The 18,357-nt window shown below is 42.9% G+C and overlaps 2 protein-coding genes across 2 annotated transcripts; one reads left to right on the forward strand and one right to left on the reverse strand.

Annotated features, from left to right (window-relative positions):
- Positions 1 to 722: 722 nt before the first annotated feature.
- pidd1 (p53-induced death domain protein 1) lies at positions 723 to 8,798 on the reverse strand. Its single transcript, XM_071529048.1, has 15 exons — positions 7,774 to 8,798; positions 7,081 to 7,494; positions 6,751 to 6,903; positions 6,573 to 6,624; positions 6,262 to 6,463; positions 5,912 to 6,061; positions 5,612 to 5,785; positions 5,354 to 5,501; positions 5,137 to 5,272; positions 4,886 to 5,036; positions 4,069 to 4,192; positions 3,812 to 3,927; positions 3,343 to 3,450; positions 2,650 to 2,846; positions 723 to 966 (listed from the first exon to the last, which is right to left on the reverse strand). Exons 1-15 carry the CDS (start codon positions 8,498 to 8,500, stop codon positions 723 to 725), a joined length of 3,096 nt encoding a protein of 1,031 aa, XP_071385149.1. The 5' UTR covers positions 8,501 to 8,798.
- Positions 8,799 to 11,295: 2,497 nt separating this feature from the next.
- Positions 11,296 to 17,256, forward strand: pnpla2 (patatin-like phospholipase domain containing 2). The gene is made up of 9 exons (XM_071529054.1): positions 11,296 to 11,792; positions 11,875 to 12,107; positions 12,236 to 12,301; positions 13,209 to 13,418; positions 13,581 to 13,641; positions 14,116 to 14,331; positions 14,704 to 14,836; positions 15,146 to 15,268; positions 15,413 to 17,256. Exons 1-9 carry the CDS (start codon positions 11,591 to 11,593, stop codon positions 15,708 to 15,710), a joined length of 1,542 nt encoding a protein of 513 aa, XP_071385155.1. The 5' UTR covers positions 11,296 to 11,590; the 3' UTR covers positions 15,711 to 17,256.
- Positions 17,257 to 18,357: the final 1,101 nt, after the last annotated feature.

Raw genomic sequence — 18,357 nt, forward strand, 5'->3', positions numbered from 1 at the left:
ACAATTTTCATTTACAGTGATTGTAAAGGTGTGGGGGTGGGGGATGGGGCCCAGCGTCATCGTGACGATCGTGACGATTCCTCCCAACCCGATGACCTTGAGCACCAAAATAGAAAAAATGGTAGATGATATATTGGGGAGGGGATGCTTGCAGGAATAAAAGGGTTTACAAACATTGGATGACTGCAGGCCTCTCAGCAGAATCTAAAATGACACATATTTCTTTGCATCATAGGTTTACTTATAAAATGAATACAAATTTAATTGAAACATTTAAAAAAAAAATACTTGTGCACATGATATGCTTGTATATCTCTGTGATGGTGCTCCAGTTAAATTGGTTGCTAAGGGAATGAAGGCACAAGTGGAAAGTCAATCAGCCGTAACAAAGATGGCCTCCTCCTGCACTGACCGTGCTGGCTCTGCCTCTTACCTCTGTCCTAAACTGGTAAGAGTGAATGTTAATAGATGAATGCACTGTATCGTGGGACAGTTTACGAGGAGACCATCATCTTTATGCACCATTCACCTGTTTATCAGCAAGTCAAGTGAGAGGTGCTGTCAAGCTTGTAGCTGACTGTCATGATTGTGCTGAGATGTTTTGCACTCCAGGACGCAGCTCTGTTTGGACAGCAGGATGAGATGACGCTGGAACATGGTACACATTACACAAACATGTTACTCAAGTGTAAGGCAGCCATCTGTGCCCAGCGTGGGCGTATCTACTGCTGAGGTTCAGTGTGGAGGGAGGAGGGGGAGGTCTCCGCTTCCAGACCCACTCTCCTCAGTGACTCTCTGTACTTCCTTCTTCCTAGACTGACTATGTCCTCGATCTCCTCTGCCAGGTCTTTCCTGCCGCTCTCCACCATGGCCTGCACGAGCCTGGGCACCGCCCCGGGCCCCGCACCCTGCTGCCCCCGGGCCCAGTGGAACAGCATGTCCAGCACCAGGGCTCCCAGGTTGTCCCTGGTGGAGAGAGAAGATACACAAGAAATTTGAAACTTGACGCTCATGTGTTTCCAGCCATACTGACCCCATTTGTACCAGACTCGAGTCACAATTTTAGTTGAGACTTGACTTGATGCATGAAGAGAATACTTGAGCCTTGACTTGACTTGGGTTCTGGTGACTTAGGAGTTGACTTTCACTTACTTTTGTGACTTTGATTTGAAAAGGTTTCTAAAGTCTTGACAAAATATCTTGTTTGTGTAAATTACTTAGAATGAAAGTTATGAAATTTGTTCCACCAGACCAGTTTTCTAAAGTTGTATGGAATGATTGAATTTATTGGAGTTGAAACTAATCATAGAAATCCTTTTTTTAATTTTAGTACTATTAAACTGATGCTGCATTGAAAAGTCATAAATATTTTTGCTTTCTTTCAGATATGAAATACTGGACTCTTGATTTGTTCTGGCGTTCTACAATTAGACTTGAGACTTGACATTAATGACTTTAATTGACTTGGAAATCTACATTTAGACTTGGGACTTGACTTGAGACTTGTGCCTCAAGACTTGAGACTGACTTGGGACTCGAACAAAGTTGACTTGCTCACACCTCTGGTACCTGGTATTAAAATCTCAATGCAGCTAGAAGACAGGTCATGTATTGGGCGTAGATGGCCAGACATCACATCACAGAGATTTATACTTATATATATTTATATAGTTTTTATGTAATTACGGTCTCTCTTGCAAATTAGATCTGGATCTCAATGGAATTCTACCTGAATAAATAAAGGTTGTATTTTATTATACCACCTGTTTTCTGAGGAAAACATTCTTTGAGTATCTTCCTTCATGTATACAAAGCATTAGAACTAAGGTTGATATTTGTATTTACATGTTTATGTATTCATACATCAAAACCTTACACAGAAAACTGTCTGCTCAACATGTATATCAAATAATGCAGTTCTTCAGCTCTCCACCTCCAGGATGCTTCGTGAGAGCTTTTCTGAGTACGAGGAGTAGGGGGAGGGCAGATGAGCGTCGGTCTATATGTGTAATCTCCTGCAGTGTCCCAGATGGCTTGGTGATGGCTGACAGTGGAGATTAAAACAATCAAAATTCTCCACCAGTTCTCTCTCACTGCAGTTTTTCCTTCAGTTACATTACATCTCACTCTCTCTTGTTGCGCCTAGAGGCTTTGGCTGCACTAATACACATTTGTGCCCGCACTGATTGCATCACACACTCATCCAGAAACACACAAAACAGAAAGAGGCCATTTGCATCTAAATCTCTTTTGCAGGTTTAAATCATTTTCCTCCCTATTTAACCAAAAACTAGATTGAGGAGGTCAAAACATCATGAGGCTGGGATGCTACATTAGGTCTAGCTGAATCCATTTTCAGTGTTTCCCCTCATGATCCCAGAGCTCCACTTTAATATGCAGACTGCAGTTTAGGCAATATCTAAATGTTAGCCTGCATTTCAGATTTAATACACAGACTTAATAACCTGAATACCTGTAAATCTGCTTCTTGCCTCACAAAATGCACCACCACAGAATTCAAGGAAGCATATGATAGCATGTAAACACGACCACCATATCAAGAAATATCACTTAGACCTGTGAATTCTCCATATTGTTGGACTCAATGTAGCAATTTTGACTGAACATGACCATGTTCATCATGCCCACCTGTACTTGAACTGGATGCGGTCCAGGTCCTGGTAGCTTAAGCCGAGATTGATGCCAATGGCGCGCCAGTCCTGTCCGATCTGGAGCGAGATGGACAGCAGGTTGGCCTCTGTCAGGTAGCCGCTCTCCGGGTCTCCCAGGTTCAGAGGGGGGTACTGGAGCTCCTCCATGACATAATTATTCTCTGAGCTTAGAGCCTAAGAGGAAAACAGAGTGGATGTATAATGTGCAGTGTTTCCCTCAGGGTCTGAGGTTATTTGTAGTGGTGGCAGATCAGGATGAGAAGCAGACAGCAGGAAGTGTGCACATAAGCGCTGTTCATGTAATTTTATCAGTTTAACTAATGTATGTGTGGTGGGCCTATCTGATATTGCAGTGGGCTGCATGTATGAGAAACAATGATGTACAAAATATGTGGGAGTGACTGACACATAGAAGAAATTACCATTTAGTGTAGAGACTGAATAATCACTTCCCTCTTAGAAGAACATATGATTCCAATTTCTAAAACCAATATCAGGATGCCCTGATATTTCCAATGGATAACATATCAGATTTTAAATTAATCTATACAACAAGGTTATACTAATTCATATACCAATCAGAAATTCTGAAAGAATTGGCACATTTAGTGAAAGGATTATAACGTCAATGGCACTATATGAATGAAAAAAACAAGTAAATTCCACGAACAGGAAGTCTCAGCGGTAAAGTTGCGAGCCACTGGCTATCGGGTCCTTTCCTCTTTCTTGCCACTTCCTCTGGCAGGTCGCTGGGAACCTCTCCTCTATAAAAAGATACCTGGAGCAGAGGGACAAAACATTTTCTCAATGTGTGTCGTCCAAACGATACTTGATTACGATACTAGCATGATTGATGAGATGAAATAACAACCTGCACTACAAGATGGCACTGAGCCAGGAAGCCACGGGGGAAGTGGTGCACTGTTTCTTTGTTTTATATGTATAGTCTACTGCTTATCGTATGCGTGTCTGTTTGAACTGTATGTAAGGTCCTGCTGTCCTTGTACCAGGTCCAGGCATGTTAGCATGTACTGTGGAACTGGTTGTCAAATCGTTCCTCTGCACAAATGTTACCAAGCAGAAAATATAGTAGACATTTCTACCACTTTACTTTCGTGGCTGTTGAGAGTGTGTCTTACTTGTCCCCTCACTGGTCCCTTCTGACCCTGAGCTGGACAGATGTAAACTTCCTTCAGATTCTTCAGGCTGGAGTAGAAAACAAAAGACAGCCTTCCCCCGACACAGTCTGGTCTATCTGGAGAAAACAGGATCATATCATCTTAAGATCTGTTGTTTCGAGGTGGTTATTACACAATGGCACATCACAAGACCTTGGACGGAAGCAGGGGAAAAAAAACTGTTTATTCAAGATAAAGTCTCAAAAAGGACTTCAGACCTGCATTGATGTCTAAGCCCCTCTCGAAGCCAGCAAAGAACTGCTCCCCTTCCAGCAGGTCACACAGGTCTGAAGGCTGGGGTCCGTCATACTGCTCCGACAAAGACTGTACTCTGCTCTCCACCTAGGCAACAAGCATCATGATCGCTGTTTAGCATTTCACCTGTGGCAATCATATCCATTCACAAAATCAGTTTGACCCCACACAGGGCCAAGTCTGAAACACTCAGTGCGTTTCATTAGTCGTTTCAACCGGCCCTCGTTGACTTCCCCTCAGGGGAATCCCCTCCTCCACCTTAAGTGTTGTTCCATTACTTTGATAACTCAAGTGAACTTTCTGAGATCGACCCTTCAAGGGCAGAGGGAGCGAGTCAACAACAATGCAGACTTCACAAGCGCATCTTTCCCAGGATGCATTGTGATCGTCCGTCAATTCCGGTGCACGAACAGATGATATACGTATATATAAGTGTATGTAAACAAACAATATTTCGAGGATTTTGACATATTTATTAAATGAACTCATCTGCAATATATTATTACTCATTGTTCTGTGTAATTGCTATTATTAGGCCTGCTTAAGGGCAAGTGCATTCCATTTAAAATATTCTGCTCCTTCTCAGACCCTGCCCCCCTGCTCTGCAAGTATGGTGCTACGTGTTACCAAGTGCCGAGGGGAAGTGAAGGAGGGCTGGTTAAATGACTAATGAAACGCAGCTACTATATTCAGACGCTGAGGAGAGAGGACTGACCATAGTCTGTCCTTGGTGCATGTACTTCTAACAGGCTGCGATGGAAGAGGGGAGAATTAACATACCTTGTTAGCAGGTAAACACTGTAGGAGAACGTGTGGAGGATCGGTCTTCCTTTGGAGGACCATGAACTGGACTTTAAACTGTTTTAGCCGTTGATAGACCCTCCTGACCACCCCGCTAACACAGCGCTGAGTGGTGTACCACAGCCAGTACCTACGATGGAGCACACAACACACAACTGTTTGCTAAGATACACATGTATAAAAAAAAAAAAAAAAGCATAGATCATGAACATATTATTATAGAAACTCACCAGGAGAAATGTGTGATGTAGAAAATGGCGTACAAATGGGTGACATAGAGAGAAACTTGTGATGTGATGTCTGTCCAGGTTTGGGCATTGGGGTCTCCATGGAGCAGATGCAGACAGGACATATCAACCGTGTGGCCTGCAGGAGCACCAGGCATGTTGATGACATGCTAATACATTCTGTAATACATGTATGAGAGTATAGATGGCATATTGTAACCTGTGACTCCAGATGGCAAAGGGACCTGAACTTTGATAGGCTGCAGGAAATTAATGCTGGGAGTCTGGGAGAGGCAGAGTAGGGGGCTGACGCTGGCCTGGGGATCCCCGCATAGTGCCTGGACCTCTGACACAGACACCTGCAACACCTACAGACAGAGAAACAACCCAAAACCCTTGCAGGCCACCATACCGCACTGACAGGTTGAAATAGTCAATTTGCTTGTTATTTCTGCACAGTCCTACTCGTTGTGTTTACCTGTAAAGTTATAGTGCGGGTTTGCTGAGTAGAGTCTGGTGGGAAGTGAAGCTTAATTCCAGGGTCAGAGCTGGACACCAACAGGGCCCCGTCTGGGGTAACAGAGCAGCTGTCCCTTACTGGACGGGACACTGCCATGAACCAAGAGAACTGGCCCACTGAGCAGCAGGCCAGCTACAGGGAGACAGACAGGACATGAGATAGAGGAGATTTTTCAGCACAAACTTCACCCCTACTAACGATACAGAATATAATTAAACTGTGAGCTATTCCATTTATGATAAACATTTTTTGCATTACCCTGGCTGGACGTCCTCCAGGATGGCTGCTATGGCTCTGGCTTCCTCTCCTCAGAACAGTAGGCAGAGTGGTCCATGACCGTCCATCAAATCTCCGCACAACCACCTCCCTTCTTTTTGTCCGATTGTACGGCACACACACATCCACTGGCTGTAAGGATGCAAGTCCAGGAAAGAACAGAGTCACTGGATGAAAACAAAATAAATAACCTTGATGGATCAATACACAGAGTGGTCAGACATGTATTTCCACTGCAGTCTGCTTGATTTCAAAGAAATGCAGTGGTTAATTGAAATAGTCATGGTAAATAAGCAAAGCAAGTTCAAAGTATGAGACGCCTCTTCTTGTACCTTTAAAAATGTAATTCCATGAGGACGAAGTTCCAGCGGGCGACTCAGTAGGATGTCGTGCTCCTCCAGCCACACCCACCTCCTATCTGGCCTCTTCTCAACCCACTTCAGTCTTGTGGTTCTAACCAGGCACCCCGGGGGGAACAGCAGCTCCGCCCCCCCTGGGAGAAACACATGACACCCAGCAGACGACACACAGAAACTGAGGAGCAAAGGGAGCAAGGCGTCTTTAATCGAAATCTAGTCAAATGTTTGAATTGATATTTTTACTTAAGGAATTCACAAAATGTGCCTATGCTATGAAACTCTACCTGTGTTGATTGAATCCAAGGTGTAACTCTGGAATTTTTGCTTCTGCTCGATCTGAGAAGAAAAGCAGTGATCAACTGAGAGTGCATATGCTAACAGCAACAGTAAATATCTGATGACAATACAGATCAATGATTTAAGCGAGAGACAATTTGAAGAGTATTCTTTTTTCATGCTCACCTGGTGTAGGAGGGAGAGGGGGAGGTGTTGGGGGTCGTCCCAAAGGATTGTTACGCACATCCATTTTCAGTAGAGGCAGTGTGTTCAGACAAAGTGGGATGAGGCGAAGGTCATTGCTGTGGATAACGAGTTCCCTCAGAGAGAGGAGAGAGCCTTGGGGATATAGAAGACAGCTTTACTTGTGCATTAATTAATTTCACGTCAAATAAAAGAAGCATTCCAGTATGTTACTCTAGTGCTTTTCCAAAAAGTGCCTGTACAACATCTTTTGGTCCGCACTTTGTATAACCGGGCAGTGAACTTGCTTTCCACTCACCCTTGCACCCTTACCCATGGTCTCTGGCAGCTGCTTCAGCTTGTTGTGGGACAGCTCCAGCTTAACGAGCTCTCCCAGAGCACCGATTTCCTCAGGAAGGTTCTGGAGGAGGTTGTGTGAGATGTCGAGAGTCTGAAGCGCTTTGAGCTGGCCCAGACTCTGGGGGAGAGAGACCAGCTGGTTCCCCAGGAGGGACAGGTAGCTGAGGGAGGACAGTTGGCCAATATCAGGGGGCAGAGCAGAGAGGTGGTTGTGACAGAGGAGCAAAGAGGTCAGTACAGGCAGGCTGAGCAGGCAGGGTGGCAGGCAGGGGAGTTGGTTGAAGGAAAGGTCCAGGTGCACCAGGAGAGAAAGGGAAGAAATGGAGCTTGGCAAAGTAGTGAGGAGGCCAGGCAGAGGGTCGCCTCGCGAGTCATAAAAACAGTGTCCTTGAAGAAAGGGAATTTGGAATCAGATTGGAGCAGAGCAAGGAAAAAAAAAGAATGACACCCAGATTACAAAGTATCACCACTACACAATTTAAGGCACAGCATTTAAAGTATCCAATACGGTATATAAATATCTTCTCTTGACCAATAAAAAAAATAAATAAAATATTTGGACTGAGCAAATCTGAGCAAACCATGGACTACCAAGGCACATTAGATAAGACATAAAATGGCTGAGGACAAAGTATCAACAACACTGAGCAAGTGAGCAGGGAGTACCTCGAATAGCGAGTGAGCGCAACTGTGTAAGATGAGGTAGGACCTTCAGTGCTCCATCCAGCGCTGGCTCATCCTCAGAACCCAGTCTGAGGTACTGGACACCCCTCAGCCGCCCTGGGATGGACCCCCAGAGTACTGGAAGTGCAGCTGCCCCTCCCTGGTATACATCCAGGGTCAGCCTAGTATCAGCCAACACAGCAGTGAGCTCCACAGAGGGGGGCAAGGGAGGAGTGAGACACAAGGAAGAGGAAGATGAAGAGGAGAGTGGAGTATGATGGGTGGTGGAAGAGGGAGAGGAGCGGCTTGATATGGAAGGAGCCCATGTGTCCATGAGGCTGAGGGACGGGGACACAGAGGGAGCAGCAGTGGGTGGGTTCTCATCTCTCTCTGGTTGGTTCACTCCCACCTCTGCCTGACCAGCAGACATCACACCACTTGTATTGGAAGGTCCTGAGGCATTGTCCCGTATACTTTTTATAACTATCTTAGGTGCAGCCGCCGCCTCTGATTTCTTCTGACCCTGGGACTGAGCTCCTTCCCGCAGGCTCAGGGCCATCATGTCCACAGAAGGGTCTGATGCTCTGCTTGTGGAAGTCGTCCTGGATGGATCACATGCTGTTGTCATCTCCACCACTCCATCCTCCAGCCCCCCTGGCCTCATCCCGTTAGCTGCCTGATTTCCATCCTCTTCTTCGTCAAGAGTTCCCCCTTCGCTGCTTCTCTCCATTGAAGCCCCTCTTTAGACTAGACAGCTAAGTTAGCTGCCAGTCTAGTATTGTACCAAGGAATCTTTCTGCATGATGTACTCAGGACATGATGAGATACGTTTATAGTCATAGGAATAACTACCATAAAATAAAATAAGATAAAGAAGATTTCATGTTAGAGATTGTTTGCTAGCTGACGTTAAGTGTAGTTAGCTAGTACTACCTAGCTAACAAGTAAGACAGTCATGTCTTACATATCTAATGATACCTGTGGTAACGTCAGTGACCTTTTAGTTTCCGTTAATACTGACACTTAACTTTGCATATTTTAAATGATGACTGCATAGAAATGTCTCTGAGTTATCGTGTTTCTCCAGTCTCTCATGTCTCAAATCCAGTGTATACTTCCTGCTGCTCGAGATTTTTTTAAAAGAAAGGTTTGCGTCACAGCTTTCCGTTCGATTTCTTTTACGAGTTCCACCGGTAGGAGGAGTCTAGCTATCTTTATCACTGCAAGAGTTGGAAGCCCAGCCTATCCGCTGTGTTCTGGGTTGTAAAACGAGCGCCTCTGTGGTGGCACCGCCAAAGTTTCAATCCGAGGCGGGACCTTTTTGTGTGCAACGTGTGCGCTCACTGTCGGTCCCTGCTCGGCCATCGGGCGGCGCTCTTCAATCCAAGTTTGGCCCCGTTACTCACCGTCAACAACAAAATCATCAGACATTGCCTTCTTGCCTTGTGCAGACAAAGCATTAGTCAAAAGGACAAAGGATTGTCCAACGGATACAGAAAACAGAACAGTGATATATAACTAGGCTACTAAAAACAAATGATTTGCTGTAGGCTCACATTGTAAACACATGTGTCTCAACAGCAGAACTTTTATCTGCATAATGAAATGTTACTATAATATCTGTAAAGGGACCCATAGTGTTTCAGTGTTACTCAATAGTGAGTTTATATTGGCCTTATCCATACTTGATGGTATATATTTTTTTTTATCTCCTATGCTTTTACTGTAATACTCCTATAGTATTAGGCTATTATAGGATTATAACTGTCATTCTGTTTCGTAAGGGTTACACAATATTATAGGCTTGGTCTATCTTAGTTTTGGCCCATAGATAAATTAAAGGTAATTTGTCTAGTTGTCTAAACTGTCATAATCTGTAAATATGTGAAGAAATAGGCAGCCTTTTAACATCTTTAAACAAATAGGCCGAATATTAAATAGAAGATTTAACTGTAATGAATTGAGTCAGAGGTTGACCATTTTTGTTGAAACCACTTAGTTTAGAAAAGGGGAAAAATTCGTTTAAAAATTCACATGTGCTGTTCCAAAGGCCGGCAACACTTCAATATTTACACATAAACAACCCTCTCCTCGGAAAACCTCCCAGCGCCTCTCATGTCCCGGTCATGAACATTTCACTGTTCTGAGTCACTCTCAGCTGGAGCTGCACCAGGGTGACATCATGGGTTTTGGGACAGGAGGACACAATCATACAGCCTATCCCAGTTCTAACTGTAGAATAAAATGCTAAATGTTAAAGTGAACCCTTGAGCACAGGAAAAATCATTTGAAAAGCCTGATGAATTTTAATGAGATCTTCCCTCAGCTTTATAATAGGGCCTACCTGAAATAATATAACTACTGTCACATAGCCTATGATCAATTGATGAGGACGGACTGAACTTTTTTTTTTTTAAAGACATTTACAGCTCACGGCTATCAAAACTTAGCCTCACTGTGGTGACTGTGGTTTCACCAGAGGGTATCCTCTAAGCGCATCATGTCCTAAACGGAGTGGGGAACATTGCCCACTAGGCTAATTGATGATGTTGACAGTAGAAAACATTCTGCGAAGAGTTTCTGAAGAGAATGTCCCAGAACAGCATGCTTGCTTGTGCTTCTGATTTGTCATTTCAGATACAATTTTCTTGTGAAATACAATATTTTATTTTTTAACCGCTACTAGGTCAACATGCCAACTTTGTACATCCTTTATTGACTAAACTATTATGACACATATCTATTTTTGCTAACTGAACAAAGTTCCCCATAGATAATAAGATGATGTTAGGGCGTATAGTTTATTGAATAGCCTACACTGAAAGTGTTATGAAAGTGTTGTCAATGCAGGAGATGGGCATAAAGGAAAAGGAATATATTTGTATCTTGAAATTGTTTGACTTTGTAAATTTAAATCAAATGAGGAAATGGCCACATAAAGGAACAGACAAAAAGAGCAAAATAACCAGTAGTCTATGCACTAGGCCTACTGCTGTTTTTGCTCTAATCCATATGTAAACAATAGGTTAATCTAGCCAAATTTGCGTATTCGGAAATCCATACACATTCCTCCTGATGGTGGTGGATGGAAAGAAAGAAAGAAAGAAAGAAAGAAAGAAAGACGATAGATAGAACATTTTCTAGAGTTCTGTCCCAATTTTACATTTTTTTAGGAAATGGTCACGCTTTCCGAGACAAAAATGTGAACATAAACAGCCAGATAAATATAGAGAGGACAAAACAAGATGCGTTCCTGACGCCCTGGGAAAGGGAGTCCCGCTGGGAAACCAAACATTTGACAACTGAGGTGCCGAGGGGGTCCCTGAAGTATCCGCTCATTGGTTTGACGGGTGTTTCAGCGATGCCGATTGTGATTGGGCACATTGCTGTTCGGTCTCGAATGTGATTGGAGGCGGCGTTTTACGTCGCGCCCTCCTCCCAGAATGTGCAAACAAATTGGCAGCAGGCAGGTACAAACAAACTATGGAAGAAATAACAACAACACGTCTCTCGGCGACTCACCACGTAGTTTAGGCTGTTATAAATTTGATTTTTACCAACGGGTTTTCGGAATCAGTGAACTACGTTTAAAGTAATGTCTAGTCAACAAGTGTAGCTAGCAACGGAAGACAAAGTGACTTTTTGCTAACTGGCTGACCTCAACATCCGCGGCAGCATGGAAACAGGCAATAACAATAACAAAAGATGAGTTGTGTGGAGCTCAAGAGAGCAGCCTGTTAGATAATTTAGTCGTTAATGTTTGTGTGAACTTTGCCGTATCACTAGGTAACGTTAACAACCAAAGACCCACACAAGGTGAATGACGGTCACCAGCATGTTTCCTTTAGACTCGCCATGGAACATCTCGTTCGCAGGTTGTGGCTTCTTGGGTATCTACCACGTCGGTGTGGCAAGCTGTCTGCTGGAGCAGGCTCCTTTTCTGGTGGCAAACGCCAGGCACATATACGGGGCATCTGCTGGAGCTCTTACCGCTACTGCTTTGGTCAGTGGAGTTTGTCTAGGTATGTATCTCTCGGGTAAGCATTTTCCCTCATGACACTGAGCTCTCATGGAGTTCTCACAGACTTTGTATTTGATTCACAGGAGAAGCCGGTGCGAGCATCATTGATGTCGCAAAGGAGGCAAGAAAGCGATTCCTCGGACCTATGCATCCTTCTTTCAACCTTGTCAAGATAGTGCGCCATATGCTGCACCGCACGCTGCCACCTGATGCCCACCACCGGGCCACAGGGCGACTGGGAATCTCCCTCACCCGTGTGACAGATGGAGAAAACGTCCTGGTTTCTCAGTTCAACAGCAAGGAGGAGCTAGTGCAGGTGAGCACAGGCCTACTGTGGCTGTCACTACAGTTTTGTCAAAGATGATGCAGAAAAGGTATGCACCCACCTTAACTATTTGCCCAAGAACTGCATTTCTTTTATGAGCTTCTTTTTTTTATATTTAGGCATGTGTATGCAGTGCCTACATCCCAGTGTATTGTGGCCTTATTCCTCCCACACTGCAGGGAGTGGTGAGTAGATCACATATTATTCAGCATGTGTGCACTTTCCTTTTGTAGACAATTTCTTATTTGCATCAAGATGGTTAATGAAAAGACATTGCCTCCATGATCTGCACATATGCACAGTTTTGAAGTTTTAACTACACATGGGTATCTCATACACACATACAGTATATTGCTGTTGGAGATGTATAACGGTCTACTCTGCTCCTTTTTATATTATCATCTTTGCTTGAATCTTGTGTTTCCTTTTAATTGTGTTTCATTGTTGTCCCTTTTGGCATATTTTTTTTTCACCAGCAGCCACCCCTGTTAGAGCCCTCCCTCTCTCAAGAGTGTGTTTGTTCTGAATGACCAACTGTTTGGCAACATTGATTATAAATTCCTCAGGAGTTAGTGTTTTGATTGACATTTCGCAGTATAAGGGAAAACTAGAACTTGTATTTTGGCTGGACATGTCTCTGGCACAAAGGTTTTCTGAGAACTATCATTGAGCAACACTAGCGCTCCCACCCTGCGTCTGTGACCTTTGTGATGAGTTTGAGAGCGTACACGTGTTTGTGTGCGCCGAGGGCTTGCGACCAAAATTTGAGAGTGGCAGAACCAGATGTGACTGTGTTGGCAAGGGCTTCAAGGTTGTTCTGTCCTGTCCTATCCTCGGTGGCACAAATTTAAAACTTGATGTCACTGCGATCTTATCAGTTGACACACATCGCATGCCTTCCAGCCATTTTTAAAATCCATCAGCTGATTTAAAAACAAAACAAAATACTGTCTGCTATGCTCTGTGACCTAAATACCATCAAGGCCGTCATTCATTGTGGCCTCAAAGGATTCGTAGGAGGTCTTGTGAAGAGATTCTATTTCTGATTTGTTTCCATTTATCGATTAATCTTATTTATCTGTTATCCTTCAGCGATACGTCGACGGAGGAATCTCAGACAACCTTCCTCAGTATGAGCTGAAAAATACCATCACTGTGTCACCGTTCTCTGGAGAGAGCGACATCTGTCCCCGAGACACGTCAACCAACATGCACGAGCTGCGCTTCACCAACACCAGCATCCAGTTCACCCTCACCAACCTCTACAGGGTCTCCAGGGCACTTTTCCCTCCAGACCCAATGGTAGGCCGCTTGCTTACACTCTCCCCAATACACACAAACACACACACATGCACACACAGAAACAGATTAATTGATTAGTAACTGGCTCAGATGGACTTGAGTGAACTCGGTCGACTTCTCTGACTAATGAGAGATGAATGTGTGTGTTTGTTGTGGGTGCAGGTAATGAAGGCCATGTGTAAACAGGGATATAAAGACGCTCTTCACTTTTTAAAGAGGAATGGTAAGAAACGGTGGTTGTGCTACTTTTCTAACTGTCTCCAAAGCATGTTACGCTCTGGTTATAATAAATCTGTCTGGAAATAACAAGAATAATTGATCTTTTGTACACTGTCTGGTGATCTGGCAAGAAAATATTACTGAGTATGAATACACAGTGTCTCATACTGATATGCAGTTGGAATTTGTGCCTCCTGTTACAACATGTCATCATGTCATACAAATCAATAAATTGCATTAAATGTTTTGTTTGTGATCAGGCTTGTGTTGCCCCCTGTGGCTGCTTACTGTATCTATGTATGTATGTATGTCTGTATGTATGGTTTGTATGTATTGCTTATTGAATAATTCTAAAAACATGACATTGTTTTTAAAAATAAATTGATTATTAAAAACTATACAGTTGAACTACTTAAGAACTTACTTCCCCATTGATCCAAGATAGATAAAATGCTTTCACATTTGCTTTTGTATTCAGGCTTGCTTAACTTCAACGGACCTCACAGAGCCCTGCTGGCCAATGGGGAAGAAAATGAGGATTACGATGATGATGATTATGATGATGATGACGATATGAGTGATGAAGATGAAGAAGAGGAAAAGCCACATGGAGAAGACGGAGTAATGGTGGTTCATTCCGATGACTCAATAGATGAGCATATCTTTGAACACCTTCCACCCAAACTACACAAAGGTAACACAACTTTGTAGAGGAGCGTATGCAATAAGTGCAAAAAGAATGAATAGTTGTTTACTTATATTTAATGTGTAATGTAATGTATATCTATTGGATTAGTTAATTTAATTCACTCATGACCTCGTTTTCAGATTGAACACCATTCATTTTTCAGTTTAGTGTGTTTTGAATGGATTTCATAAGACCAAGGGTTGTAGAATTTAATAAAAGTTAAAACGCCAAATCACCAAAATTGGAGTTGGGAGGTTTTCACACGACAACAACAAAAAGCCGCATGTTTATCTTATGTAATACTGTGGCATGTAGCGTGGTACTTCTGAGACTGTTTTTCAGACATGGCCATTGTTTTCACTCTGCCTCCCTCTGCAGCTCTAGTGGAGGCTTGCAAGGAGAGGAGGAGCCTGGCACAGTCGCTAAGCAACCTGCTCCCTGTCAGGATGGCTTCAGCTATGATGCTCCCCTACACTCTCCCCCTGGAGTCTGCCATGTCCATGACTGTCAGGTACGACTTAATTACTCTACACCTGTGCCCATTCCTTCCTTGATGTGCACTGGATAAGTCAAGGCAGCACATTGCCTACTTGAGCTTTATATCGAGAAGTAGTAGAAGCAAGTGCCATTGTCCTAATTTAAGTTGATTTTATATTTTTACTCTATATCCTATAACAGCTATTATCTTGGTTGTGAATACATTCCAGTGGCAGAAACTATTGGACTAGCATCCTATAATTCTAAAAAGATAGACCCACCATTGAGGTCAAGGTATTTTACAGTGTGGCCATACAATAATAATAGCGTGTCCCATCTGTAGACTTCTGGAATGGCTGCCGGATGTGCAGGAAGATATGGTTTGGATTCGAGAGCAGATGGCCAAAGTGCTACAGCGAGTCGTACGTCAGGCCTCCAAAAGCATTTCCCAGCATGTATCTGCTCGGTGGGTGACTATGCAGTTACACACACACACACACACACACACACACACACCTTCCTACATTTTCAACGACCCACTTATCTCCTGTATTTAAAAAGATAGCAGCTCTTCCTTAAATCCTCTGCGTGCTGGTAATGTTTGCTGTAGGTTTTCCTGTCAGCTGGAGCTGCACCACTACCAGTCTCTCCCGTCTCAGCTCAGCTCCGCCAGCCTTTTTCCCACCTGGATGAATGAAAGCAGCTCCTCCGTCCTGGACGTCATCATGCGTCTAGACCAGTACCAGAGGCAGCTGCTGCCCGGAGTCTTGTGTATCAACATGGACCTGCAAGGCTCCTTCAAAACTGGATCGCTGACCCCAGACAAGAGCCCTCCATCCATGCTCTCCCCACATTGCCTTAACACTCCGCCTGCTGCCGACTCCAGAGAAGCCATCAGTAGTTCTTAGGAGCCGATGACAGTTTTCTGCTGCAGATGCTGCGGCACTGAGGATCAGAGGTGCTGATTCTAGACTCAGGCACATTTTAAAAGGACTTCAATCAATTTGTAATATGTCTTTACACCATTACATTTCTATATTTTTAAACTGCCTGGAAGATGTTTGTATTCTAATCAACCCGTCTGAACTAGAGTGGATAGAAATGGTAATAATTTACCATTTTTACAATTACTGTGTCATAAATATTTTTTTTGACTAATGCATAATGAAAATAAGTGTTTAACTACAGTCAGGCTGTGTAGCAAGCCCCAGGTCACAACATACACTTGTTGTGTTCATCAGTGGGGTATATAGCTGCAGACTTGTCACTCAAACTTGGCACATGCACACAAACAGGCATGTACAGACTTGGAATACAAGACGTTACAAAGAAAAATGCGCACTTGAACTGGCATGTTTTAAAGATTTTATTTTTGGCATTTTATGCTTTATTCGAGAGATATAGTGAGAGAGAGACAGGAAGGTATGGGAGGGAGAGCGAGGGGAGGACATGCAGCAAAGGACCACGGGTCGGATTCGAACCCGGGTCGCTACGGGAAGGTCTGAGCCAAATGGTACGCGCCCTACTCGGTGAGCCACCAGGGTGCCCCGAACTGGCATGTTTTAAAAAGGCAAGCGTTTATGTTTTCGTGGCATGCGGTCAGACCAGCAGTTAAGCAAAGCGTCTCTGCTGCATCCAGTCAGGACCGGAAGTGACGGACCGGGGGAGAGAAGAGAGAGCAGTGGGACCGCTGGATGGATTCGGACTCTGAGTGGTTACAGGTCAAGTACTTCAGTCAACTCCATTTATTTTATGCAAGTGTCAATGCAGTATTATAAACAAATACACTGTCTTTATATTCTGTGTCTGTGTATGTCAGTTTATCTAAGGACATTACAGTTATTTATATGAACACTACAAAACTGCTTTGCTCTGTTTTTGGTCCTCTCATCTTGCTTTATTTAAGTTGTGACTACTTAGGCCTTCTTGTATTAATGAAACCTTGTGATGAATTTTTAAATCTACAATAGAATGTATTTTGGCATTCTGCATGAAATTCTGTTGATCAGTGATTTGCTTGCTATATTAAAGCTTTCACATTTTTTAAAGGAACCATAAATCACAAAGTAAATTTGATTTTGATTAATCAAAAACATCAATTTTATCTGATGAATGAAATGTGCGGTATTGCTTCATACTGTATTTGTTGTTGCATGTCCTCGTTTGATCTGCCACAACATGACATATCTCCCCAGTCATAACCTGATTGTTTAAAGATTTAATTTTCTCTTGCACTATGTACTACAAAAAAATTTAACTGTGTGATTGGGGCCTTTATTGTACTTGATAAGGCAGCTTACTACTTGAATCAGTTTCAATACATTTATAAACTCCCTAGATTAAAGCAATCTATATTTAGTCTTCTTAAAATTATGTTCTCGCGGTGCCTAACTTTGGTGCACTGAAAGAACTGCCAAGTGTCAAAATGTTGCTGGGAATAATGTTTTGCATGATCACTAAATAAACAATGTTATTGTTTAACATTAACAACTCCGTCTTAAATCAAGTCTGTGTTTTCTCATTGCTCTAAACACTCATCGATCAGTTAAACAACAATGTTCCCCTCATTACCTAGAAAAGCTGTTACTTACGGTGGAAAGTACACAGGATGGGGAACAGAGAACACATACACAGCGTAGCTTAGAGCAGTGGTTCCCAAATAGGGGTCTGGGGGCCTCTAGGGGTCCTTGAGAGGCTTCCAGAGGGTCCCCAGCAAAATGAGGAATACTCGCTTTTACTTCACTCATTAGAGGTTAGTACAGTAAAGTAATGTTTTGGAATTACTTTTTATGTAGTTTTACTCTCTCTGTCTACCTGTAATGACTTTAGAGCTAATGGTTTGTCCTCATTGACAGAGGCACACACATACTAAGCTCTTTCATGAAGGTTACAATTTTATTGACAGCCACTAATGGGGTTACAAACAATGTGGAACAAGAGTCTGCAAGTTGTTCAGGATTACAAAAAGATGCAAATTATTTCTGTGTACATTATATCTATTGTTACTTTTTGGAGCAATAAAAACAGTGAAACAAATAAGCAAAACTGCATGAGACTATGCAAGTGTTCAGCACTTTACATACAAAGCAGTCACAAGAGCACAACGAAAATCAATTTCATGACGTCAATGCGACCAGGGAGTTTACTTGGGGCTAATACCCTCTATTTAACTTTTAACTTTAACCTAGTATATAGCCTATATTCTATTTTTTTTTTTACTATTGCTTTTTTCTTTAACGTTTATTTATTTTTTTACTTTTTATTTACCCCTGGAAGGCATATGTTCTATTTGTTCTTTATTTTCTCCAGCTTATAAACTTTTATCGGACTTCATGTAAAGTTCTCTTATGAATATAATCTTGTATGAATATAAATCACATGCAATAAAAAAGAAAGGTCAGCTGTAACCCATACATAGAAACATCACATCACCGTGACACATACCCACATAAACTATCATTAGTTTCCACAGGGGGGAAGTGTTTGTCCCTCAACCAAAACACAGAGGAACACAATGAGCTCGCTTTGTTTTTTGGGTTTTTTTTTTTTTACAGT

This window comes from Centroberyx affinis, unplaced genomic scaffold, assembly GCF_046629955.1.
Source record: "Centroberyx affinis isolate AG114_WGS23_722 - 3 ecotype Tasmania unplaced genomic scaffold, CSIRO-AGI_Caff_v1 ptg001762l_1, whole genome shotgun sequence".
Taxonomy (NCBI): Eukaryota; Metazoa; Chordata; class Actinopteri; order Beryciformes; family Berycidae; genus Centroberyx; species Centroberyx affinis.